The sequence below is a fragment of the Salvelinus namaycush genome, chromosome 18, assembly GCF_016432855.1.
Source record: "Salvelinus namaycush isolate Seneca chromosome 18, SaNama_1.0, whole genome shotgun sequence".
Classification (NCBI taxonomy): Eukaryota; Metazoa; Chordata; class Actinopteri; order Salmoniformes; family Salmonidae; genus Salvelinus; species Salvelinus namaycush.
The window spans coordinates 7,905,417-7,931,369 of record NC_052324.1 but is presented as its reverse complement, the minus strand read 5'-3'; the positions used below and the strand labels follow the sequence as shown (position 1 = coordinate 7,931,369).

The following is a 25,953-nucleotide window of genomic DNA, read 5'->3' as shown; positions in this document are numbered from 1 at the left end:
TAGCTCTGCAGCCTTGAAGGTAAAAACTATGTTGCAGTCTGTTTGACTGTGTTGATTATGTTGTCCAGACAGAATAGTCGGAGCTCCTTTGGAGCCAGTTTGAGGGCCCTCTTTTTGGTGGAGGACTTGGAGAAAAGACCCATGGCTCCTGTGCATGTGGATGGCCCTGTAATCAAGGGCTACGATGAGAGAGGGCTGTGGCATAGTGGAAACATTGAGGATGTCTTGGCTATGAACCGGAGCAGCGAGAAAAGTTTGACGAACACGAGTCAAAGTGACCTGTCTCTTAACGACATCAAGGACAGGATTTCCGTGAGAGAGAGCAGCAATATAGATACGATTTCAGTTAGCGGAGGGAAAGACACAGTGTCAATGACTGAGACTCTGCCTGATGTAACGGAGGGGAGCCCAACCAAGGAATACATCTTGTTCATCTCTGAGACAGAGATGGACTACAACAGAAAATCATGGACAGAGGAAGGAACAATGAAAAGCAGCAGTGTTGTAGAGAACGGGACTGTGGATGATGAGATTAGTCTGATGAAGAAAGAATGCTGCCTCTTTGGTACACAGCTATACATATTTGTCTTATTACTATATGCAACTTGTATGTCTGTAACTCACTGGACAGATATGTGTGAAAAGTATGGTTGCATACATATTTCATCCGTAATCTAACCTCATACATATGTCTGTCCTCTCAGAATGCTCTGGACCACTGGGCATGGAGGGGGGCATCATCTCCAACCAGCAGATAACAGCCTCGTCCACCCACCGTGCTCTGTTCGGCCTGCAGAAATGGTACCCCTACTTTGCCCGGCTCAACAAGAAGGGCCTGGTCAACGCCTGGACGGCTGCCGAGAACGACAGATGGCCCTGGATCCAGGTAAGACACAGACACCGGCCGGGAGACACGAGTCACTCAGGTTACTAGACAGAGATGAATATGTCCACAAAAACCGTCGCACCAGAGAGAATGTTGATCTGATAAGTGTGTGTGTACATCTGAATATTGGCGTCAATGCAGTATTAACTGGAGTTTAGGAAGTTGTGAATCATCCCTCACCGTCTGAAATGTATCTGTTTGGAGAGTTGAAGGGACTTTGGTTCTAATTGAGGTCCTTTACAGTTAATTAGTGTTTCAGTTGACTGATTGGGTTAACTGGCTAATTAAACTGTGAGCACTGGACAAAAAAAGCTGTTGGTTCTGCTCCTGTGTGTATTACTAGAGCTCCGAGGTATGCGTCGAAATCGCTGCGCAGCTAACTTCAAAGCAGTGTGCAGATGCGTGTATCGCTTTACAGAAGTATGTCATTAATGACGTCCGAAGCTTCGTTTGATCACGTGCTTTTTCAAACCGTGCGTTACAAAATGCAAGATCCCACAGATTTTGCCGTGGTGCTGGTGCTTTCTTCAATTCCAAGCTGCTTTCAAACACTGACCTCTACTGCACACCGTACATTACAAATATAGTTAGGATGTTGTTCAAAACGTTTCACCTGACCGGTAGCTTAGCAGGTAGAGTAGGGAACTATGGAACATTCAGAGACGTGATGGTATGTGGTCGATTCGCTATGAAAGCACACCATTTAGATTTTTTGATGTGAAATGACACTTTCTGCACTGTTGTTCAAATATTTTGTTTTATTTAGTATAGTATGTCTTAAGCATCCTATATAATGCCATAGCTTCAGTTTTTGAAAAATACTCAACTTGAATGCAAAAAAGGGAAACATGGTGTAAGCTGATTATAGGCTACTAAAGCCAACAACTTACCGCTGCACCACAGTTTTGCTTAAAACAGAGGAGAAAAAAAAAAACTTCTCTGATAATCAAACGCTGCTATTTATGGCTGACCAGCAGATGTGCCGTACGTGCATTGTGAACAAATAATGAAGCTCCGAGTAATGAAACGTTTTTCAGTACAATTAAGTGAGCGCACCGTCTTCAGAAAGCCTCCGTTTCCCATCACCATGTATTACCAGTGGGGTTGCTAGAGCGAATCACAGCACATATGTGATACACCTCAGAAGTTTTTTAGTAAAATGCAAATACATACCCTTCACTCGGGCATACACACTTCTCCGACGTTTGTCTCAGAGGGGCCAGTTCGGAAATCTCCACTCTTCAAAAAAAACCTGCTAGAACCTAAAAGGGTTATTCGGCTGTCCCCATAAGAGAACTCTTTGGATAACCCTTTTTGGATCCAGGTAGAACACTTTTTGGTTCCGAACCTGGTATTCCAACTGATTGTAGGCTTCTAAAGCCAACGACTTAATGCTGCACCACAGAGTTTTACTTAGTTTAGCTTTTTTCTAATGGTGTAAGGGTCTGATTAGTTGTAATTGTATTAGCAACAATGGGTACATTACACTGTGGGGATATTGAAAGCAGTTAGTGATAGGAACTCCCATTGTCTCTTATACAATAGAACTGTATTATATATATTTTTTCACCGGTTATTTCAAATCAGTTTTTGTGATACCTTGTGCCGTTGGCTCTGGAACCCAGTGTAAATCTTTCTGGGTATCTCTGACAACGAGCACATAAATGAGGACCCGAAGATGGTGTGATGAAATCGAATTAGGCCCGGAGTACAGTGAGAGGCTGTAACTGGCAACACTGTGTTCATTCCTAACAGGTTAAACAACAAACACATTCAGGGGTTGCTCACAGCAACAGAGCCAGGCGGAAGAGAGAGAGGCGGAAGAGGGGGCGAGAGAACGTGTCAAAGAGCAAGAGGAGGGGAGGGTGCAGAGAAAGAATGATCCAACAACATCATCTGAGGAGAGAGGCAGAGTGAGAGAAGACAGAGACATGTGGAAGGGAAAGGTGAGAGAAACCGATAGAGAGCCAGAGAGAGCAAGAGAAAAGCAACCAAGCAACCAAGGAAAATCAGATATGAATCACTGAGGCGGTTTGGTTGGCTTTAATGACGCCACGTGGGATGATGATGTGGATTCTGGGAGCGCTCTGGGTTTCAGGAGAGGGACTTCTTGGTAATTGGGATGTGGTAGGTGAGAGGTGTAGACTTCTCTCAGCGCTATGGAGTTTTAGGCTTGGGGGTGGTGTGTTCTGAAAGTGTGTGTGTGTGTGAGTGCGTGTGTATGTGCTTGTTTTCTCATCTGAAATCAGTTTGAGGGTTAGAGCTGGCAGCCCTGTCATTGTTCAGGTATAACACCCCTGCTCTGCGTGTCTGTCTGTTCCTCATGTGGATCTATAGATCTCAATACCCCCTGCATCTGCCCCCAGCCCTGTAATACTGAATACCAAATCAATCATTCAGACAGTCATACTTTTAATAATACTGAATTAGTGTATATATACCCTACAGTATGTGTGGCTATACACTTCCATGACATAGACTGACTAGGTGAATCCAGGTGAAAGCTATGATCCCTTATTGACGTCACTTACTAAATCCACTTCATCAGTGTTTGAAAGGGTATGAACGGGTATGGTAGTACGTGCCAGGCTCACCGGTTTGAGTTCTGTCAAGAACTGCAATTCTGCTGGGTTTTTCACACTCAACAGTTTCCCGTGTGTATCAAGAATGGTCCACCACCCAAAGGACATCCAGCCAACTTGACACAACTGTGGGAGGCATTGGAGTCAACATGGGCAAGCATCCCTGTGGAACGCTCGACACCTTGTAGTCAATGCCCCGACGAATGAGGCTGTTCTGAGGGCAAAAGGGCGTGCAAATCAATATTAGGAAGGTGTTCCTAATGTTTTGTGCTCTCAGTGTATCTTGAAGTACAACAGTTAACGTAGGTGCAGCAGAAACCTTCACTGGGATTATCATACCTCAGTATAGTGTGAACAAATGTGAACAACAACAATTAAATTAAGTAATATGATCAGTCATGTTTACAGTTCAGTGCTGACTTCCTCACACTAAGATTTAAACTACTGCCTAGAAACAGCGTTCACATTCTCAACATGAGGTGTCTCCTAAGTCAGCTGGACTAATCAGCCTGGCATGAAAGCGTGTTCTTAAATCTGACAGGAACACAGTATGCAACCGGTACTTTCTGACTCTGAAGAGCGTGTGCCGGCATTACTACAACCTGTGTGAATGACTCAGTGTCAGCGCTAAGGGTTAATTAATCAAATTATACAATTGTATAATATATATCATCGTACATGTAGGACCTAATATAGAACCCTCTCCCAAAAAAGATTTCAAAAAGTTTTTTTTTTTTAAGTAGGCCACTTTAAGAATAATAAAAAAAATGTAGGCCTTGCCATTACATTGATATTGAATTATTATTACATTCTAAAATATGTGAGAATAATGTGGACACTGCCTGATTTAGATTGGATGCATGCATGCCGATTTTTCTGTAGCCTATATTGCTGACGCAGGCACACATAATAAAGCCATTAATCTCACCTTTTGAATCTCAGCATCGCTCTCTCACAAAAACTGAAAAGAAAATGTAATCTCATATTATTATAAGGGAGTCGGGAATTGGCTACAATAATTATACAAACTTTTCAAGCACCAAATTGAGGAAATGTTCTGAGTTTCAAGGCAGACCTATTCCAGTACTTGAATTTCTGAGCTCCAAATTGTAGTTCGAGTAGACTACTTCAAACCCCTTGTATTCTTTCAAATTGCAGGTGTAACATGGAAGATAAATTATTTGTCATGTCATTTCAGTACCAGATCATATTGTAAATAAGTCTCCTAGGCTTAGACTTTTTTTTAAATATTATATCCAAAATAATTAATAGGAATAGTTTTGTGCAATAGTCTATCTTACACAGTTGCACACACTAGACGGTATCCGATCCGAGGCACACAAACATATGAAAGCATTACCTTGATGCTTTCTCTGTAAAATCTAACGAGACCCTGCTGTAAAGCAAGCAGACAACAGGTGATCAACCTCAATTCTCTAGGGGTATTAGATCCAACGTGGATCCAGGTACAATTGTCTTCACGAATGGACATTTCTCGGGAACCCCTTTTTTTCCCCCAGCACTTGGGGTGTTGTTGCATTGCATTTGCTATCAAAACATCTGTTCATCACTTGACTGTCATTCAGAAAATTCCTTTGTGGATCAGATGATAATGTGTGAAAATATAAACCCTGCAAAAAAATAAATGACCCTGTCTTTCAAAGATAATTCGTGAATCCAAATAACTTCACAGATCTTCCATGTAAAGGGTTTAAACACTGTTTCCCATGCTTGTTCAATGAACCATAAACAATTAATGAACATGCACCTGTGGAACGGTCGTTAAGACAATAACAGCTTACAGATGGTAGGCAATTAACGTCACAGTTATGAATACTTAGGACACTAAAGAGGCCTTTCTACTGACTCTGAAAAACACCAAAAGAAAGATGCCCAGGGTCCCTGCTCATCTGCGTGAACGTGCCTTAGGCATGCTGCAAGGAGGCATGAGGACTGCAGATGTGGCCAGGGCAATGATTTGCAATGTTCTTACTGTGAGACGCCTAAGACAGGGCTACAGGATGTACAGCTGATCGTCCTCGCAGTGGCAGACCACGTTAACAACACCTGCACGACAGACACAGGATGGCAACCATAACTGCCCGAGTTACACCTCCATCAGTGCTCAGACTGCCCGCAGTAGGCTGAGAGAGTCTGGACTGAGGGCTTGTAGGCCTGTTGTAAGGCAGGTCCTCACCAGACATCACCAGCAACAACGTCACCTATTGGCACAAACCCACCGTCGCTGGACCAGACAGGACTGGCAAAAAGTGTTTTTCACTGACGAGCTGCGGTTTTGTTTTACCAGGGGTGATGGTCAGATTTGCGTTTATCGTCAATGGAATGAGCGTTACACCGAGGCCTGTACTCTGGAGTCGGATCGATTTGGAGGTGGAGGATCTGTCATTGTCTGTCACAGCATCATCGGACTGAGCTTGTTGTCATTGCAGGCAATCTCAACGCTGTGCGTTACAGGGAAGACATCCTCCTCCCTCATGTGGTACTCTTCCTGGAGACTCATCCTGACATGACCCTCCAGCATGACAATGCCACCAGCACGTCTGGGACCTGTTGGATCGGAGAGTGAGGGCTAGCGCCATTCCCCCGCAGAAATGTTCGGGAACTTGCAGGTGCCTTGGAGGAAGAGTGGGGTAACATATCACAGCAAGAACGGGTAAATCTGGTGCAGTCCATGAGGAGGAGATGCACTACAGTACTTACTGCAGATCCTTACTGTTACTTTTGATTTTGACCCCCCTTTGTTCAGGGACACATTATTCCATTTCTGTTAGTCACATGTCTGTGGAACTTGTTCAGTTTATGTCTCAGTTGTTGAATCTTGTTATGTTCATAGAAATATTTACACATGTTAAGTTTGCTGAAAATAAACGCAGTTGACAGTGAGAGGATGTTTCTTGTTTTGCTGAGTTTATAAGGCCCAGCCCTTCTCCCTACTACTGATCACCTTGAGGTTTTTGGTATCTGGAGCCTTCCGTCATGAAACAGGTGATGTGTGTGATATAAGTGAACCGACTCTATGCAGAATAGTCCACACAGTCAATGGTATGGTATATAATGGTATATATGAACTGAAAGACAATTACAGCAAGTTCCCTGATGCTGCTGCCCAAGCCAACTACCAGATAGAGTTCTATGAATATGGGAACTTCCCTGGAGTCATTGGCTGTATAGATGTATGTCATATTCCCATCAAGTGTCCCTCTACAGCAGATGCTGAGGAGTACAGGGATTGTAAAAACTGGATCTCAATAAATGTACAACATTGTTGCACGTTGGAAATGTGCAACTCATGAGTCATGCACAGACAAACGTCTTGTTCAACCCCTATCTTCATGCAATAGGACCTGAGCAATGATGGTACAACCAAGCTCATATCCACACCAGATGTGTAGTGGAGCGCATGTTTGGTGTATGGAAGAGTCGATTCCAGTGTCTCAGAAAAACATTGCGCTTTCAACCAAGAAGATGCTGCATTGTCATAATTGAAACGTCAGTGCTTCACAATTACCTCAAACACCATGGCTGCCCAGATCATCGCATTGAAGATGAGAATGACCCAGGTGACCCAGATGTACCCCGACATCGGTACTGGTGCTGCTTCATGTTTCTCTCCTCCTCTTTCGTAACCAACTCAACATAAAAGATGTGCATCTTCATATCATGCTCTTCTTTTAAATATATTAGTTTGAGCTCGTTAAATTCCATGGCCAGTTTCTCATGCATGCTCAGCCTCTTTGTCTTTGTCCTCTGGCCCGGGTTAGTGACACAATCTACCCTCCTGGCTGCTGCACATGTAGCAGGCTGACCTTCAGCCTGTCTTATCCCCGCCATGCTATGGTGATCATATGCCTCTACAATAATGATTACATTGCTGCATTAGAGAACATTATTTCTTCAAGAGGTGAGTTCATTACATTTTTTTTATGGGTGTGCAAGAGATGACTGACAACATTACATATTCCCTGCAGTCCTGGGATGGCACATGTTGAGTGAATGTGTCCTACCAAATGAGGATTGGAACGGTCCCCCACTTGAACTCTCCAAATGGTCATCTTCAGGGATACCTTCCAGGAGTTGCTGTCTATAAATTATCAATGTCAACGAGTCCCCCAACTCATCTGCCACCAGTCTTGAAATGCTACCTACCAGCAACAGCATGTCTTCTTTAAGTTACATTTCATGGTTTCCCAAAGGAAGACAATATAGAAAGTATATTAATAATTATGTTTGATATGGTTTGTGTTAAATTTCTGACACACAAATACATTTAGGCTCCTCTGTGTTGTGTTGCACAAGAAAACTAACATTTCAAAGTGACTCTGATTTGTAATGATTTGTAAAAGTGGGCTACAGTATCTTACCTTTTTGTTTACTTTTTCATTTGATTTGAATTCATTACAAATTGTAGTCCAGACATTTTTTTTCTTGTTTTCTGTTGATGAATAATCCTGTTTGTTCTCAGTAATTGGGTTCACATTAAGATGTTTTGTTTCAAAGTCATTGAAATTCTTTGAAAAAAAAATGTTTTACCTCTGTCCATCGTTTGGTTAAGGTGACTTACTCCAATTCGACACAATGCTTATTTATTAGTGTCCCTTCTTAGGGATAGCCTCCCTTTTTTCAATTTTCGCCTAAATGACATACCCAAATCTTTAAAAAAACTTTTAAGACTTTTAGTGTGAATTCCCAAGGCACATTTGGGCAAATCGTGAAGGAGACATTCACATTCATATTCCATCGTGAAATCTGTATACTTGGATTATGATTTAGCTTTCCAAGTATTAGTAGCCATATTATAAGTTCAACATTTGCAAAACAACCAGTTTTCATAACTCTGAATATCCTTATAATTTTTGTCCAAAATGAAAAGGCATGCTGTCGTACAAGGTTAGAAGCTACATTTTACAACATATACATGGATTACATATACTCCCATAAAGCCCAGCTCATTGGCGACCTAGCTAGTTTTGTTTGACCCCGATTGGTGCTTATTTGACAAAGATACAGTCGTTCAAGTGATGGCCGCCCGCGTCATCGGCAGGCCATGAAGGCGTTGCTCTCTGACCAAATATGGTGTCCTATAGGATATACTACACTCCTAATGAAATAGTGAAGTCTTGTTACCTTCTAGGATCTCTGAGGAATAGATACGAACGTGATTTGACTCGTTGAAACAACATTTAGGGTGAGATTTTCACAGATTCCTTTCTTTGCATATTAAACGAGTGGAAATACAAAATCGATTGTGCATGCTATATGGACGTTTTTAAGATATGAAAAATGATTTTATGTAACAAAAAAACACTTCATGTTATCTCTGGGACCCTTTGGATGATAAATCAAAGCAAGATTTCAGATTTCTCCAATCCCAAATTAAATCTAGAATCGGCTTCCTATTTCGCAACAAAGCATCCTTCACTCATGCTGCCAAACATACCCTCGTAAAACGGACTATTCTACCAATCCTTGACTTCGGCGATGTAATTTACAAAATAGCCTCCAACACTCTACTCTAAAGCCCCATATACTACCCACCGCTGCGACCTGTATTGTCTCGTTGGCTGGCCCTCGCTTCATATTTGTCACCAAACCCACTGGCTCCAAGTCATCTATAAGTCTTTGCTAGGTAAAGCTCTGCGTTATCTCAGCTCACTGGTCACCATAACAGCACCCGCCCGTAGCACGCGCTCCAGCAGGTATATTTCACTGGTCACCCCCAAAGCCAATTCCTCCTTTGGCCGCCTTTCCTTGCAGTTCTCTGCTGCCAATGACTGGAACGAATTACAAAAATTACTGAAGCTGGAAAGACATATCATTACAGATCATTGCACCTGTACATAGCCCATCTGTAATTAGCCCACCCAACTACCTCATCCCCATATTGTTAGATATTTGTTTTGCTCCTTTTCCCCCCAGTATCTTTACCTGCACATTCATCTTCTGCACATCTATCACTCCAGTGTTTAATTGCTAAATTGTAATTATTTTGCCACTATGGCCTATTTATTGCCTTACCTCCCTAATCTTACCTCATTTGCACACACTGTATATAGACTTTTCTATTGTATTATTGACTATACATTTGTTTATTCCATGTGTAACTCTGTGTTGCTGTTTGTGTCGCACTGCTTTGCTTTATCTTGGACAGGTCGCAGTTGTAAATGAGAACTTGTTCTCAACTGGCCTACCTGGTTAAATAAAGTTTTTTTATTTTTTATTATGTAAATACACATGTCACCTTCAGAGGTGAATTTATCAAATCTAAAAAAAATGTTTTGTTGTTGGAGCTCTCCTCAAACAATAGCATGCCATTTTTTCGCAGTAATGGCTACTGTAAATTGGTGCAGTGCAGCTATATTAACAAGAATTTAAGTTTTCAGCCAATATAAGACTATGTACTGAAATGTATTGTTACTCTAAAATCTGTGATCTTGACATAACGAGCTGCATGATTTACAACTGTCCTGTTGACGGAACGACGATCCTTAAAACCTCTAACACCTCCCAAACCCGGATCCGGGATCCCCCCCATCACAAAAGCTGACTAGCATAGCCTAGCCTAAAGCCACAGGGATATCATATAATAAAATGTTCATGAAATCACAAGTCCAAGACACCAAATGAAAGATACACATCTTGTGAATAAAGCCATCATTTCTGATTTTTAAAATGTTTTACAGGGAAGACAAAATATGTAAATCTATTAGCTAACCACGTTAGCAAAAGACACCACTCCCATACTCCACCATTTTCTTACTGCATCAGTAGCTATCACAAATTCGACCAAATAAAGATATAAATAGCCACTAACCAAGAAACAACCTCATCAGATGACAGTCTGATAACATATTTATTGTATAGTATAGGTTTTGTTAGAAAAATGTGCATATTTCAGGTATAAATCATAGTTTACAATTGCAGCCCCCATCACAACTCTCACTAAAATGACTAGAATAACTACAGAGACCATCGTGTATTAGCTAATTACTCATCATAAAACATTTCTTAAAAATACACAGCGTACAGCAATTGAAAGACACAGATCTTGTGAATCAAGACAATATTTCAGATTTTCTAAGTGTTTTACAGCGAAAACACAATATATCGTTATATTAGCTTACCACAATAGCAAACCAGACAACAGCATTGATTCCAGCCAAACATAGCGATAACGTATTCACCACCAAAATAAATTAATTTTTCACTAACCTTCTCAGAATTCTTCAGATGACAGTCCTGTAACATCATATTACACAATCCATATAGGTTTTGTTCGAAAATGTGCATATTTAGCAGCACAAATCGTGGTTATACAATGTGATCAGTGGCAACAGGTCATGCATTCTGGCCGGCGCCATCTTGGAAAGGCACCTAATCTAATCAATAAATAATCGTAAACTTGACTAAAAAATACAGGTTGGACATCAAATGAAAGATGCATTAGTTATTAATGCAACCGCTGAGTTAGATTTTTAAAATTAACGTTACTAGACATACAGTGTGCGTTACAGCCAGACTAGTGCCGCAATAATGGCGAACAAATCCGTTTACATATTTCCACATAAATACGGAATAACATCATAAATAGCTCTTACTTTTGGACGAGCTTCCATCAGAATCTTGGCCAAGTGGTCCTTTGTCCAAAAGAATCGTTGCTTGGTTGTAAAACGTCGTCTTCAACTTCGGAATTAGCAGCTACCAATAGCTATGTGGCTTCAACATGCCCAAATCCTCAAAACTCAATACTAAGGAAATTCCGAAAATAGCAATATACTCGCATAAACTGATATAACTCGGTTTAAAATAATTTCGTTATGATGTTTCTAACACCCATATCGAATTAAATTACAGACGGATATATCTAAGGTCGATAACTGAGCGTTTCAAAATGCCATCCTGAGGCCCTGCTTTGCGTAAAGACGAACGTCGAAAAGAGAGCTCCCCTCGTTCCTTGGCCTTTTATAAACTCTGAGAACTACGTAGACACTCCATTCCACTTCTCATTGGTTACTGACATCCAGGGGAAGGCGGGTGCAGTTCATGTCGACCCATAGGATACATACAGAGCTTTAAACTGAACTGAGAACAGAGCTTCGTTTTCAGACCTTCGCAGTTCCTGTCATGGATTTCGCTGCAGAAAGAGTTCTGTTTCACCCACAGACATAATTCAAACGGTTTTAGAAACTAGAGAGTGTTTTCTATCCAATAGTAATAATAATATGCATATTGTACGAGCAAGAATTGAGTACGAGGCAGTTTAATTTGGATACGAATTTGTGCTATGTCGAAATGTTACCCCCCTAGTGGCAAGAAGTTTTAAGAGGATCCTCAGGTCAACACCAAATGCACAATGTTAATCTAATTAAGCTTCACAAAGATTAACTGGTTAGTCCTTATTTACCTTAGTCTGGTACTCCCTAGTCTAGTACTAGTTAATCTAAAGGTCAGTAACATCTCAGAAAGTGGACTGGATAAACTGGATAAATTTAAGTAGAATTAGCCATATCCTGACATAAATTAAACTCTGTCCAGGAAACCACCCCCAAATACACATCCCAAAAAAGTATTATGCATAATTATTGAAGAACCACGTTAATGAAAGTATCGATATAGGTTTTAAGTATCAAGGTAAGTTGACTATTTTGGTTAGAAGCATGACATTTTGCATGAAAACCCATGAAAACTGTTTAGGAGACATAAGGAGACACAAAATGTTGAGTAGTTACACTACATTTCTGAGATCTTTATTTAACAACCTTTCAGCTAGATCCAAGATTCTTACAGGGTTTACATTCAACTATTGAATGTGTCACGCCCTGGCCTTCGTTATCTTCTTGTGAATAGGGGGCGCTGTTTTCACTTTGGGAAAAAATCGTGCCCAATTTAAACGGCCTCGTACTCTATTCTAGATCGTACAATATGCATATTATTATTACTATTGGAAAGAAAACACTCAAGTTTCTAAAACTGTTTGAATTATATCTGTGAGTAAAACATAACTCATTTTGCAGCAAACTTCCAGACAGGAAGTGAAAAATCTGAAAACGATGCTCTGTTCCAGGGCCTGCCTATTAAATTGCCTAATATTTATGGATATGCATGCACTGCATATGCCTTCCACTAGATGTCAACAGGCAGTGGAAGGTGGAATGGGGTGTCTAGCTTGATCTGAGGTCGAACAAGAGCTCTTGGAATGACGTGACCAGAATTTCCTTTCTCTACCTAGGCGCGGGAAGTGCCTCCATGTTGTCTTATGATAATCGTTCGGTATACACGGCTAATATCTCCGGCTCTGTTTTTATTTGATAGATATTAGAAAAACATCATAAAGTAGGTTTTTTCAACCGAGTTTCATCAGTTTATTCAACGTTTATTGGGACTTTTGGAGTTTTCCGTTCTCTGCATCGAGAGAAATTGGGAACGTCATCAACATTGGCTAGCCTTGTGGAGCGAATTCGACAGGAGAGAAGGACATTCTAAAACCAAACAACGATTCATTCTGGACAAAGGACTCCTTGTACAAGATTCTGATGGAAGCTCAGCAAAAGTAAGAACAATTTATGATGTTATTTCGTATTTCTGTGGAAAAGGTTGAGTCCTATTATTCGCCCTTTTTGCGGGCGCTGTCTCGCTATAACGTAAGCTGTTTGTTATGGTAAAGTTATTTTTAAAAATCTAACACGGCGGTTGCATTAAGAACTAGTGTATCTTTCATTTGCTGTCCAACATGTATTTTTTAGTAAAGTTTATAATGAGTTCTTTGGTCAGATTAGGTGAGTGTCCAAAATATCTCCGGACAATTTGGTGAATCGATGCTACATATTCACAATGTATAACCACGGTTTGCAGCTCTAAATATGCACATTTTCGAACAAAACATAAGTTTATTGTATAACCTGATGTTATAAGACTGTCATCTGATGAAGTTGGTCAAGGTTAGTGATTCATTTTATATCTTTTGCTGGTTTTTGCGAATGCTATCTATGCGGTGAATAAATGCGGTTGTGTGTTTGGCTATTGTGGTAAGCTAATATAATGCTATATTGTGTTTTCGCTGTAAAAGACTTAAAAAATCGGAAATATTGGCTGGATTCACAAGATGTTTATCTTACATTTGCTGTACACCATGTATTTTTCATAAATGTTTTATGATGAGTATTTAGGTATTTCACGTTGCTCTCTGTAATTATTCTGGCTGCTTTGGTGATATTTTTGATGGTAGCTGCAATGTAAAACTATGATTTATACCTCAAATATGCACATTTTCGATCAAAACATACATTTATTGTATAACATGTTATAAGACTGTCATCTGATTAAGTTGTTTCTTGGTTAGTGACTAATTATATCTCTATTTGGTCGGTTTTGTGATAGCTACCTATGCGGTAGAAAAATTGTGAAAATATGCGGTTGAGTCTTTTGCTAGGCCACAAATGTGCATGTGTCTGCTCAAACGGTCAGAAACAGACTCCATGAGGGTGGTATGAGGGCCCGACGTCCACAGGTGGGGGTTGTGCTTACAGCCCTTGTGGCCTGCTGGAGGTCATTTTGCAGGGCTCTGGCAGTGCTACTCCTTGCACAAAGGCGGAGGTAGCGGTCCTGTTGCTGGGTTGTTGCCCTCCTACGGCCTCCTCCACGTCTCCTGATGTACTGGCCTGTCTCCTGGTAGCGCCTCCATGCTCTGGACACTACGCTGACAGACACAGCAAACCTTCTTGCCACAGCTCGCATTGATGTGCCATCCTGGATGAGCTGCACTACCTGAGCCACTTGTGTGGGTTGTAGACTCCGTCTCATGCTACCACTAGAGTGAGAGCACCGCCAGCATTCAAAAGTGACCAAAACATCAGCCAGGAAGCATAGGAACTGAGAAGTGGTCTGTGGTCACCACCTGCAGAATCACTCCTTTATTGGGGGTGTCTTGCTAATTGCCTATAATTTCCACCTTTTGTCTATTCCATTTGCACAACAGCATGTGCAATTTATTGTCAATCAGTGTTGCTTCCTAAGTGGACAGTTTGATTTCACAGAAGTGTGATTGACTTGGAGTTACATTGTGTTGTTTAAGTGTTCCCTTTATTTTTTTGAGCAGTGTATTATATGATATCCCTGTCGCGTTAGGCTAGGCTATGCTAGTCAGCTTTTTTGATGAGGAGGATCCCGGATCCGGGAGAGAGAAGCGGTAGAGGTTATCTTTGTTCTCTTTATTATGTTGGTTAGGTCAGGGTGTGACGAGGGTGGTTTGTGTGTTTTTGTCTCGTCTAGGGTGTTTGTACTGTCTAGGGTTTTTTTGTAGATGTATGGGGTTGTGTTCATTATAGGTGTTTAGGTAAGTCTATGGTTGCCTAGATTGGTTCTCAATTAGAGGCAGGTGTTTATTGTTGTCTCTGATTGGGAACCATATTTAGGCAGCCATATTCATTAAGTAGTTCGTGGGTGATTGTCTATGTATAGTGTTTAGTGTCAGCACTATTTGTTCTATAGCTTCACGTTCGTCTTTTTATTGTTTTGTATAGTTTGTATAGTGTTCTTCGTTTCGTTTTCGTCTTCAATAAAAGAAGATGTATTGTTATCACGCTGCGCCTTGGTCCTCCTCTCTTCCACAATACGACGATCGTGACAGAATCACCCACCAACAAAGGACCAAGCAGCGTGGTAAAAGGCAGCAGCAGCGATCGCAGGACTCATGGACTTGGGAGGAAATTCTGGACGGCGGAGGACCCTGGGCACAACCTGGAGAATATCGTCGCCCTCGTGAAGAGGCAGCTAAAGCCGAGAGGCGGTGGTATGAGGAGGCAGCACGGAAGCGCGGCTGGAAGCCAGAGAGGCAGCCCCAAAAACTTCTTGGGGGGTGGCTCTCGGGGAGTGTGGCAAAGTCAGGTAGGAAACCTGTGCCAACTCCCCGTGCTTACCGTGGAGAGCGAGAGTACGGGCAGACACCGTGTTATGCGGAAGAGAGCACAGTGTTTTCTGTACATGTACATAGCCCGGTGCGGTACATCCCAGCTCCTCATATCGGCCGGGCTAGAGTGGGCATCGAGCCAGGTGCCATGAAGCCGGCTCAACGCATCTGGTCTCCAGTGCGTCTCCTCGGGCCGGTGTACATGGCACCAGCCTTACGCATGGTGTCCCCGGTTCGCCAGCACAGCCCAGTGCGAGTTATTCCACCTCCCCGCACTGGCCTGGCTACGGGGAGCATTCAACCAGGTAAGGTTGGGCAGGCTCGGTGCTCAAGAGCTCCAGTACGCCTTCACGGTCCGGTCTATCCGGTGCCACCTCCTCGCCCCAGCCCAGTACCACCAGTGCCAACACCACGCACCAGGCTTCCAGTGCGTCTCCAGAGCCCTGTTCCTCCTCCACGCACTCGCCCTGTGGTGCGTGTCTCCAGCCCGGTACCACCAGTTCCGGAACCACGCACCAAGCCTCCTGTGCGTCTCCAGAGCCCTGTACGCCCTGTTGCTGCTCCCCGCACTAGCCTTGAGGTGCGTGTCCTTCGCCCGGTACCACCAGTTCCGGCACCACGCACTAGGCCTACTGTGCGCCTCAGCAGGCCAGAGTCTGCCGTCTGCCCAGCGCCGCCTGCGCTGCCCGTCTGCCCAGCACCGCCTGCGCTGCCCATCTGCCCAGCGCCGTCTGAGCTGTCCGTCTGTCCTGAGCCGTCAGAGCCGCCCGTCTGTCCTGAGCCGTCAGAGCCGCCCGTCTGTCCTGAGCCGTCAGAGCCGCCCGTCTGTCCTGAGCCGTCAAAGCCGCCCGTCTGTCCTGAGCCGCCAGAGCCGTCCGTCAGTCAGGAGCCGCCAGAGCCGCCCGCCAGTCAGGAGCCGCCAGAGCCGCCCGCCAGTCAGGAGCCGCCAGAGCCGCCCGCCAGTCAGGAGCCGCCAGAGCCGCCCGTCAGTCAGGAGCCGCCAGAGCCCCTCAGTCCGGAGCCGCCCCTCCGTCCAGTGGCGCCCTCTAGGATGGTCTTCAGTCCGGGACTCGCTGTAAGGGTCCTCGCTCTAGAGGCGCCACCAAAGCGGGCAATGACTATGGTAGAGTGGGGTCTACGTCCCGCCGCCATGAATGAGGCCCACCCGGACCCTCCCCTTTAGATTAGGTTTTTGCGGCCGGAGTCCGACCTTTGGGGGGGGGGGGGGTACTGTCATGCCCTGGCCTTAGTTATCTTTGTTCTCTTTATTATTTTGGTTAGGTCAGGGTGTGACGAGGGTGGTTTGTGTGTTTTTGTCTCGTCTAGGGTGTTTGTACTGTCTAGGGTTTTTTTGTAGATTTATGGGGTTGTGTTCATTATAGGTGTTTAGGTAAGTCTATGGTTGCCTAGATTGGTTCTCAATTAGAGGCAGGTGTTTATCGTTGTCTCTGATTGGGAACCATATTTAGGCAGCCATATTCATTAGGTAGTTCGTGGGTGATTGTCTATGTATAGTGTTTAGTGTCAGCACTATTTGTTCTATAGCTTCACGTTCGTCTTTTTATTGTTTTGTATAGTTTGTATAGTGTTCTTCGTTTCGTTTTCAATAAAAGAAGATGTATTGTTATCACACTGCGCCTTGGTCCTCCTCTCTTCCACAATTCGACGATCGTGACAGAATGTGAAGTCTAATTTAACTGATTCTTTCTTAATATATGATATAACTACAATTTACAGTGCCTTAAATGCAAGGACAGAAAAGTTTTATATTACCTGAGTGCTGGCCTTTTAGTTACTGTAGCCTAATTAGAGAGAGGATATGCTACTGTTGTTCTCCAGAATATGAGATAAACAAGAAATGGAGAATAAGTGGGGGTTAATTGTGGCTTTGGTTGCATTGAGGATGTGGCGTAAAAGACGTTGTCAAGAAGACTTGATATTGGAGTTACTGTAGTCTGCAAGTAAAGAAGTACGTGGTCATGATGCTTTCTCATGCTCCAGTGCAGAATTTAAGTTATGCCCAAAAAAGTGTTGCTTTTTCATTATTATCATGAAGAGGTGCCTTTTCGGGTTTTCACAGTATGATGTCTCTCATCCATGTGGGACAGAGATCATTTGGGTTTTCCCCTCATTTCACCCAGGGTGTTAGGTGTTGTATCAGCCGTGAGGAAGTAGCAGTTGCCAAATGTACAAATGTACACTAATATCATTTTGACGCAATGTAAATGCATAAGAGTACTCTGAGATTGATCTGAGACTCATCGCTCTGTGAGTGTAGGGTGTGTTAAGAAAACAGAAAGCCTTTAGTGTGTGTGTGTGTGTGTGTGTGTGTGTGTGTGTGAGAGTGAGTGTCTGTGTCTGTCTGTTCATGATGCCGTTGACCTCAACAAGCATTGCCTGGAGTTTGCTAAAAGGCATTGACACTTGGATTGTAACTGATGCTATGGTCAGATGACATGAAAATAGAGCTCTTTGGACAGAAAAGTACCTCATACCTACTGTAATAGATGGTGGTACGTCTTTGATGTTATGGGGCCATTTTGCTTCCACTGGTTTAAGGTCAACGGCATCATGAACATTATCAAGTACAATGACAAGTTACATTTAAATAATTGAGCAAATACTCGTATATTATGCCTTGCTCAAGGGCACATCGACAGATTGCTCACCTTGTTGGATTGAGGATTCGAACCAGCAACCTTTCGGTCACTGGGTCAACGCTCTTAAAGGAAAACTCAAAGTATATTTTGGTATTTGTTGTATTGGTGCATTGTTGATATAGTTCCAAAATGTTTTGCATGTCAGCAATCACATTTACAAGATATATAACTTTCAAAATAAAGAAAATGTGATTGCTGACATGCAAAACATGTTGGAACTAAATCAACAATGCACTAATGAAACAAATTACAAACCTGACACTAGACTACCTACCAGGACATTTTAGCCCAAAACCTGGTTGCCTCCGCCATGAGGCTAAAACTTGGCTGCAAGTGAATCTTCCAGCAAGTCAAAAAACCCAAGCACACATCAAAATCCACTAGGGCTGATCCCATTGCAAGACAAAAAACCCAAGCACACATCAAAATCCACTAGGGCTGATCCCATTGCAAGACAAAAAACCCAAGCACACATCAAGATCCACTAGGGCTGATCCCATTTAGTCGACTGGTCGATTATTTGGTTGATAGTCTGACGGTCAACCAATATTTCTTTAGTCGAGCACGTAGTAAAAAATAAATAATGGTGTGCAACACCCCTGTCTGATTCGCACCTGTCTGAGTGGACTAATCCATTCTGGACGCCATGGGGATGGCACAGTCCATCGCTCTAAGACATGTGCTACTGAAAGTGTAGCCTATATGGTTATATTACATAAGAACAATGGTGCAACACTAATACAAATTATATTATTTAATAACAAATGCATTTTCCTCCACGTTGATAGCAGTTGCTGTCTGTGGATCTGAAACATCAGTGTGCTGTTGAATTGCCGCCTTTTCCTAGACCATGCTGCTATGTGCATAATAGCAAAGTTACCCAGCATTGGTGTTGAGAACAATGCGGCGGAAGCAGCAGTGGAGTTAGGATACAAGAAAATAGTGTTGCCTTAATTGTTTAAGAATATTGAGGAGAGAGGAAACCCCAATTTAATTAGGTCTATAATCAACAGCCTAACTGTTAAATCTGCCTGGCTTTATAAATCATTCATATCAATTTAGCTACAGAAATAAGACAGATCCTGCTTGTGTAGCCTGTTTGAGTGTTTGTTTAATAGCGTACTGATTCCATGAGCACCAAGCCTCAAGCAACCACAACGTCTGATAAACAATTTCAAATTCAGCTGTTTTTAATCTTTGCTATGCTGGAATAAAGGCTTTACACTTTTTTTTGTTAGAACAGCCTATGGTATTACTTATAAATTATTTTGTGTTTACACAGTTACAAATAGTCCGATTTTTTTTTCTTCTAACAATAGTAACCCTCCTTTTTCTTGATCTCCTTATTGTTATTATTATCATCATTATAATAAGTCATTTCATTATCATTAGCAGGGTTAGTATAGCAGCCTTGTATAACCACCATCGAGCTGTAGGCCTTAGAACACATCCTGTTTAGTCTTAATATCGTAACTTTGGCCTACAAGAGTAAGATGGCACCGACAGACATGCCAGCTCTGCTTCTAGCTCCTAAGCAACTTTGCAGTATTTTTTTTGTGTGTTATTACATACAGCTGGAAATAACTTTTGCTTGTCAGAGTGGCGGTAACTTACCAGCATTCCGACCATAAATAAGAAATTCCTGTACCCCTCAAGGCAATTGAAATTATCCCAAAGGCTGATCCAAGACGCTCCCGGCAAGGGAAGAGGTATTCGGAGTGACTTCTAGTCCGACTCAGGAGGCGTGCACACCATCCACCACTTCTGAGTATATTACTCGCTAATATTCAGTGCTAAGATACGTTTAATGCTAGCTAGCAACTTACCCTGGCTTCTTACTGCATTCGCGTAACAGGCAGGCTCCTCGTGAGGCAGGTGGTTAGAGCGTTGGACTAGTTAACTGTAAGGTTGCAAGATTGAATCCCTGAGCTGACAAGGTAAAAATCTGTCGTTCTGCCCCTGAACAAGGCAGTTAACCCACCGTTCCTAGGCCGTCATTGAAAATAAGAATGTGTTCTTAATTAACTTCTTGACGCACGGATCCCTTTAGCAGGATCATTTTCATCAACAAACGCTGAATTGCAGAGCGCCAAATTCAAAAAAAATTGATGAAAATATTTATATTCATGAAATCCCAAGTGCAATATAGCAAAACACACTTTAGCTTGTTGTTAATCCACCTGTTGTGTCAGATTTTGAAAATATGCTTTACAGCGAAAGCAATCCAAGCGTTTGTGTAAGTTTACCGATCACTAGACAAACATTAACTTCTAGTTCCTCCCAAACCCGGATCCGGGAGCACCCCCATCAGTAAAAAAGCTGACTAGCATAGCCTAGCATAGCGTCACAAGTAAATACTAGCATCTAAATATCATTAAATCACAAGTCCAAGACACCAGATGAAAGATACACATCTTGTGTATCCAGCCATCATTTCTGATTTTTAAAATGTTTTACAGGGAAGACACAATATGTACATCTATTAGCTAACCACGTTAGCAAAAGACACCACTTTTTTTACTCCACCAGTTTTTTACTCCATCAGTAGCTATCACAAATTCGACCAAATAAAGATATAAATAGCCACTAACCAAGAAAAAACTTCATCAGATGACAGTCTGATAACATATTTATTGTATAGCATATGTTTTGTTCGAAAAATTTGCATATTTCAGGTATAAATCATAGTTTACCATTGCAGCCCCCATCACAACTCTCACCAAAGCGACTAGAATAACTACAGAGAGCAACGTGTATTACCTAATTACTCATCATAAAACATTTCTTAAAAATACACAGCGTACAGCAATTGAAAGACACAGATCTTGTGAATCCAGACAATATTTCAGATTTTCTAAGTGTTTTACAGCGAAAACACAATATAGCGTTATATTAGCATACCACAATAGCAAACATCACAACAGCATTGATTCAAGCCAAACATAGCGATTACGTATAAACCACCAAAATATATTAATTTTTTCACTAACCTTCTCAGAATTCTTCAGATGACAGTCCTATAACATCATATTACACAATGCATATAGAGTTTGTTCGAAAATGTGCATATTTAGCGGCACAAATCGTGGTTATACAATGAGAAAAGTAGCCAAGCTGCAAAGAAAATGTCAGGAGAAATCTTGGGAAAGGCACCTATTCTAATCGAAAACTATTCATAAACTTGACTAAAAAATACAAGTTGGACAGCAAATGAAAGATAAATTAGTTCTTAATGCAATCGCTGGGTTAGATTTTTAAAATTAACGTTACTGCGCAATACAGCGTGCGCTAAAGCGAGACCGCCCCATAATTCATGGCGGAATTATTATTTAACATTTGTCAACATAAATACGAATTAACAGCATAAAGACTGCTTACTATTAGCTGAGCTTCCATCAGAATCTTGGGCAAGGTGTCCTTTCTCCAGAACAATCGTCTTTGGGTTGAAAGATGTCCTCTTGTCCGGTCGAAATAGCCGCTAATGTTAGCCACCAACTGGAGAGGTGTCCAACTCGTGAAAGCGCATGACAAAGAAATCCCAGAAAATCGCAATAAACTGCTATAAACTGCTATAAGTCGGTTTAAATTAACTACCTTATGATGTCTTTAACACCTATAACGAATAAAAACATGACCGGAGATATAGAACTACTAAAACGAAAGCGTTTGCAGGACGCCATTGTGATGTCTTCTTGCGCCAGGCGCACCGTTGAAAAGGACGGTACTTCCGTTCCACGGTCTTATATAAGGTCCCAGATTGCGCAATCCACTCCATTCAAATTCTCCCCGCTTACTGACATCTAGAGGAAGACGTATGCAGTGCATGTAGCCCGATGGCTTACATGGGGACTTATAAACTGACCTCAGAACAGGGACCTCGATTTCTGAAATCTCACTCCCTGACAGGAAAAGTGCTGCAGATTGAGTTCTGTTTCACTCAGAGAAATAATTCAAACGGTTTTAGAAACTAGAGAGTGTTTTCTATCCAATAGTAATAATAATATGCATATTGTACGAGCAAGAATTGAGTACGAGGCAGTTTAATTTGAGAACGATATTTTACAAAGTTGAAACAGCACCCCCTATATTGACAAGAGGTTTTAATAACACCTAGCAGCAATGTAGATTGCTTTTCTGGCTTTCGTGACCAATCAAATGAATCGCTTACCTTTGATGATCTTTGGATGTTTGCACTCACGAGACTCCCAGTTACACAATAAATGTTCCTTTTGTTCGATAAAGATTATTTTAATATCAAAAAACCTCCATTTGTTTGGCGTGTTATGTTCAGTATTCCACAGCCTTAGGCAGGTCATCAAGGCTTGACGAAAATTCCAAATAGTATCCGTAAAGTTCGTAGAAACATGTCAAACGTTTTTAATAATCAATCCTCAGGATGTTTTTAACATCAATAATCGATAATATTTCAACCGGACTGTAAACTATTCAATACTGGAGAGAAAGAAATGTCGAGCAACCAGTGTCGCGCGCATGAACTAATGGAAGGACATCCGTCTATCCACTGACGCGTTTTGATAAATCTTGCTAATTTTTCAGAATAAAAGCTAAAGACTGTTCACACCCTGAGGAAGCCATTGGAAAAGGAATCTGGTTGATATCCCTTTAAATGGACGAAAGGCAGGCAATGGAACAGTGATTTTTCAAAATAAGAGTCACTTCCGGGTTGGATTTCCTCAGGTTTTCGCCTGCAAAATCAGTTTTGTTATACTCACAGACAATATTTTGACAGTTTTGGAAACTTTAGAGTGTTTTCAAAACTACTCTGTCAATTATATGCATATTCTAGCACCTGGACCTGAGAAATAGGCAGCTTACATTGGGAATGTTATTTTTCCAAACATAAAAATTCTGCCCCCTAGCTTCAAGAGGTTTTAACTGACTTGCCTAGTTAAATAAAGGTGTAAAAAAATATATACAGATTTCCGATTGTTATGAAAACTTGAAATCGGCCCTAATTAATCGACCATTCCGATTAATCGGTCTACCTCTAGTACATACCCCCGACCAGAAGCCATTGATTACAGGCAACATCTGCACTGAGCTAAAGGGTAGAGCTGCCACTTTCAAGGGGCAGGACTCTAACCCGGAAGCTTATAAGATATCCCGCTATGTCCCCTGATGAACCATCAAACAGGCAAAGTGTCAATACAGGACTAAGATCGAATCGTACTACACCGCAGGGCTTGCAAACTTTTACAGACTACAAAGGGAAGCACAGCCAAGAGCTGCCAAGTGACAGAAGCCTACCAGATGAGCTAAATTACTTCTATGCTCGCTTCGAGGCAGCTTCATTAAATAGTACCCGCAAATCACCAGTCTCAACGTCAACAGTGAAGAGGCGACTCTGGGATGTTGGCCTTCTAAGCAGACTTTCTCTGTCCAGTGTCTGTGTTCTTTTGCCCATCTTAATCTTTTCTTTTCATTGGCCAGTCTGAGTCATGGCTTTTTCTTTGTAACTCTGCCTAGAAGGCCAGCATCCCGGAGTCGCCTCTTCACTGTTGACGTTGAGTCTGGTGTTTTGCAGGTACTATTTAATGAAGCTACCAGTTGAGTACTTGTGAGGCGTCTGTTTCTCAAACTAGACACTCTAATGTACTTGTCCTCTTGCTCAGTTGTGCACCGGGGCCTCCCACTCCTCTTTATATTCTGGTTCGAGCCAGTTTGCGCTGTTCTGTGAAGGGAGTAGTACACAACGTTGTACGAGATCTACAGTTTCTTGGCAATTTCTCACATGGAATATCCTTCATTTCTCAGAACAAGAATAGACTGACGAGTTTCAGAAGAAATGTCTTTGTTTCTGGCCATTTTGAGTAATCGAACCCACAAATACTGATGCTCAACTAGTCCAAAGAAGGCCAGTTTTATTGCTTCTTTAATCAGAATAACAGTTTTCAGCTGTGCTAACATAATTGCAAAGGGGTTTTCTAATGATCAATTAGCCTTTTAAAATTATAAACTTGGATTAGCTAATACAACGTGCCATTGGAACACAGGAGTGCTGGTTGCTGATAATGGGCCTCTGTACGCCTATGTAGATATTCCATAAAAAAATCTGCCGTTTCCAGCAACAATGGTCATTTACAAAATTAACAATGTCTACACTGCATTTCTAATCAATTTGATGTTTTAATGGGCTCAAAATGTGCTTTTCTTTCAAAAACAAGGACATTTCTAAGTGACCCCAAACTTTTGAACGATAGTGCATATGAAAAAATACACATTTTAAAATGTAAACCAATCGATTGGTTGAAAGAACAGAAGACTCTCGGTCGACCAAGATTTTATTTTGTCGGGGATAGCCCGACAAACATTCTCTGGACTGGAACCCCATTGGTTTGTGGTTTGAATTGGAAAGGCCAGTCCATAAGCGCAGAGAAAAGATATCAAGGATCTTGAAATATTTGGTTTAAGATCCCTTCCAATGTGTTCTCCAATCTCATAAAACATTTTTTTTAAAGCCTGTGTCATTATACACACGGGGAGGATGCTGGAGTATTGAAAACAAGGGTTCAGTCATTTTGACAGCGATTATTTTTATTACCTAAAATCTCTTAATCTGACCAATTGTGTTAGTTTATACAACGGGTGTGTCTAATCCTGAATGCTTATGGGTTAAAACCACATTCCAGCAGATGTCTATTCCACAAGTTGCCACCGGCTATATGAATATATGACGTTAAAATGCCTATTTACTATGTTCCATCTGACTGAGCAATCCACTGTCTCATCAGCCTAGCCAGGCAACTTATAAACTTGATCTCCACTATAAAAATCTAGACATTATCTCTCATTTCTTTTAGATGTGACTAAGTTAGCCGTAGTTGGCTAGCTAGCAAGCAAGGGATAAGAACGTTGCCAGCCAGTATGACAATGGAACATTTAAAATGCATGATTGGGTTGCATCCATAGATACAGAACAAAAAGACTGAACAACTGGGTCGTGTCCATAGATACAGAACAAAAAGACTGAAAGACTGGGTCGCGTATCTAGCAACCCTAGATTTGTGTCGGAAATATATATTGTGGAAGGATGAAATAGTAATATGAATAAATTAATCAAAATAATGTTTTTAATGAAAATATGTCAATCATTATTTGAATATGCTGGCAACCTGTTGTATAAAAGTGATAATGCTTTCGAAGCCAGTGTTGGGAGGATATATTGGCACGGTTTGCTGGCCCTCGACTTCATCTCAGGCTTAACGACACCTGTGCCAATATATTCTCCAAACATCGGCTTCTCTGGCATTATCACTTAAATAAAACAATATAATATCCCGAAAACACACACAAACAAGGTTTTTGATTGCTGTTTTTATTCCTTTTTTCCCCCACAGATTAACCTACAGAGGAGGATGCGGGTCACCGGACTAATTACCCAGGGTGCAAAGCGTATCGGCAGCCCAGAGTACGTCAAGTCTTACAAAGTGGCCTCCAGTGACGATGGCAAGACCTGGAGGACATACAAAGTCAAGGGCACAGATGAGGACATGGTGAGAAACACACACACACACATTATTTATCTTTGTTTTCACACACGCCTGCACGCACGGACGCAGCAACTGGAGGCCACGCACCAAGTCATTGGCAGAGTGGAGGACATGATTTCCAGATTCCAAATTGAGCAGCAGCTGCTGAAAAAATGAGCTCCTACAAATATTGAAATTTACATGGTTTTTAGATTGAAGTACATTGGAAAAAAGCCAAAGAAAACTGCAAGACTGAATTGGAGACAAAACAAGCAACAAACAAAGAAGATAGGCTTTGGAAAAAGTAACTATTTTTCATAAAATTGTACAGTTATCTTAGCTAGCAGGTTTTGGCCTTTCTAGGGAGTTTTTCCTAGCCACCGTGCTTCTACACCTGCATTGCTTGCTGTTT

At 41.8% G+C, this 25,953-nt stretch overlaps 1 protein-coding gene across 1 annotated transcript in view; it reads left to right on the top strand.

Annotated features, from left to right (window-relative positions):
* LOC120063523 (EGF-like repeat and discoidin I-like domain-containing protein 3) overlaps positions 1 to 25,953 on the top strand; it is a 249,839-nt gene that overhangs the window by 150,107 nt on the left and 73,779 nt on the right. The window contains exons 6-7 of the mRNA XM_039013893.1: positions 705 to 886; positions 25,410 to 25,565. Of these exons, the coding sequence (XP_038869821.1) occupies positions 705 to 886; positions 25,410 to 25,565 (338 nt within the window). The remainder of the gene's footprint in view (positions 1 to 704; positions 887 to 25,409; positions 25,566 to 25,953) is intronic.